Source organism: Piliocolobus tephrosceles, chromosome 13 (genome assembly GCF_002776525.5).
Source record: "Piliocolobus tephrosceles isolate RC106 chromosome 13, ASM277652v3, whole genome shotgun sequence".
NCBI classification, from domain to species: Eukaryota; Metazoa; Chordata; class Mammalia; order Primates; family Cercopithecidae; genus Piliocolobus; species Piliocolobus tephrosceles.
Genome location: NC_045446.1, coordinates 46,764,472 through 46,765,932, shown reverse-complemented (window position 1 = coordinate 46,765,932; position 1,461 = coordinate 46,764,472). Strand labels below are relative to the sequence as shown.

The window sequence follows — 1,461 nt, the reverse complement described above, 5'->3', positions numbered from 1 at the left end:
TGGGAGCTGAGCTGTGAGGACAGGGGGTGTTGGTCTGTGGGAGCTGAATTGTGAGGATAGTGGGAGTTGTTAGGACAGGGGTGTTGGTCTGTGGGAGCTGAGCTGTGAGGACAGGGAGTGTCGGTCTGTGGGAGCTGAGTTGTGAGGACAGCGGGTGTTGGTCTGTGGGAGCTGAGTTGTGAGGACGGGGGTGTTGGTCTGTGGGAGCTGAGTTGTGAGGACAGCCGGTGTTGGTCTGTGGGAACTGAGTTATAAGGACAGGGGGTGTTGGTCTGTGGGAGCTGAATTGTGAGGACAGCCGGTGTTGGTCTGTAGGAACCGAGCTGTGAGGACAGGGGTGTTGGTCTGTGGGAGGTGAGTTGTGAGGACAGGGGGTGTTGGTCTGTGGGCTGCTGGTTTTGCTGTTCTTGGAAGAGCCCCAAAGGAAGTTTGGGGTGGGGGTGGCTGTGAGGGTGAGATGTTCACCTGACTTGGGGTGAGGGGCTGCCTTTGTTCCTTAGCTCTGCCTCATGCTCCTTACCCAGACAAGGGGATGGTGTGTGAGGCTGTGGAGGACACGAGGGTTTACTGGGAGAAAGGGAAAAAGAGGAGGCTGGCAGGTATTGGGGCATGGAGGGGAGGGGATGTGTTCTAGCTACGGGCCTCATGGTCTACCACTGAGATGCCACTTGGGAAGGTAAGAGCTAAGCCTTTGTTCCTCTGAGCCCAGGGCAGGCCTAACCTTCTCCTCTGCCTCTCGAGGGGCCAGGCGAGGAGTGGCTGGGGCACTGAGGGGCAGGGGCTCCTCCCTCCAGAAGATGAACAAGGAGGGCAGTGGCCACCAGGAAGCCTGCCCGGGAACCCGACCTGAGGTCAGCCCTCGATGTGTTCTCTTCCTCCTGTGTTCACAAGCAGGCTGAAGCCCCAGACTCTGTGGCCATGTCTTCCTGGGAAAGGCGGCTCCATCGGGCCAAGTGTGCACCATCCTGTAAGTGGCACCTCCACTGTGGCCCATGGGTTGTGCATGGGAGAGCCCTGGCAGAGGCCTGAAAGGGCAGAGGGCAGGTGGGGCTTCCTTCAGGCCTCCATGACCCCTTTTTCCTGCTTGGCGTCTCCTTCCACCCACCCCGGCCCTGGCCACCATGCCATTCTGCATTCTCCTCCCTGCCTGAGGAGAGCTTCCTCTCTAGAGTCCTGTTCCTATGACCATGGCCCAGGACTCCCCTCTCACAGGCTGACTCCAGTGAAACTGTGCTTCATTATTTCGGGGTCGTTTCCCCCTCTATCTCACCCTGGTTCTGTGGCTTCTTTCTACTTCCTGTGGCATTGCCCTTCATCTTGTGTTTTCTGTAGACGCCACTCCCAGTCATGTGTCCATGGCCCGCCTCACCTGTCCTAGGTCTGTGGCCTCTCCTCCCACCTGTCCTGTGTCTGTTCCTACCTCCCTCACCTGTCCTGTGTCCCTCACCTGTCCTGTGTCCC

At 58.7% G+C, this 1,461-nt stretch overlaps 1 protein-coding gene across 5 annotated transcripts in view; it reads left to right on the top strand.

Annotated features, from left to right (window-relative positions):
• OTOG (otogelin) overlaps nucleotides 1-1,461 on the top strand; it is a 101,098-nt gene that overhangs the window by 4,282 nt on the left and 95,355 nt on the right. For all 5 annotated transcript variants that reach the window (XM_026454042.2, XM_026454041.1, XM_031933796.1 and 2 more), the window contains exon 4: nucleotides 892-967. In XM_026454042.2, the coding sequence (XP_026309827.1) occupies nucleotides 892-967 (76 nt within the window). The remainder of the gene's footprint in view (nucleotides 1-891; nucleotides 968-1,461) is intronic.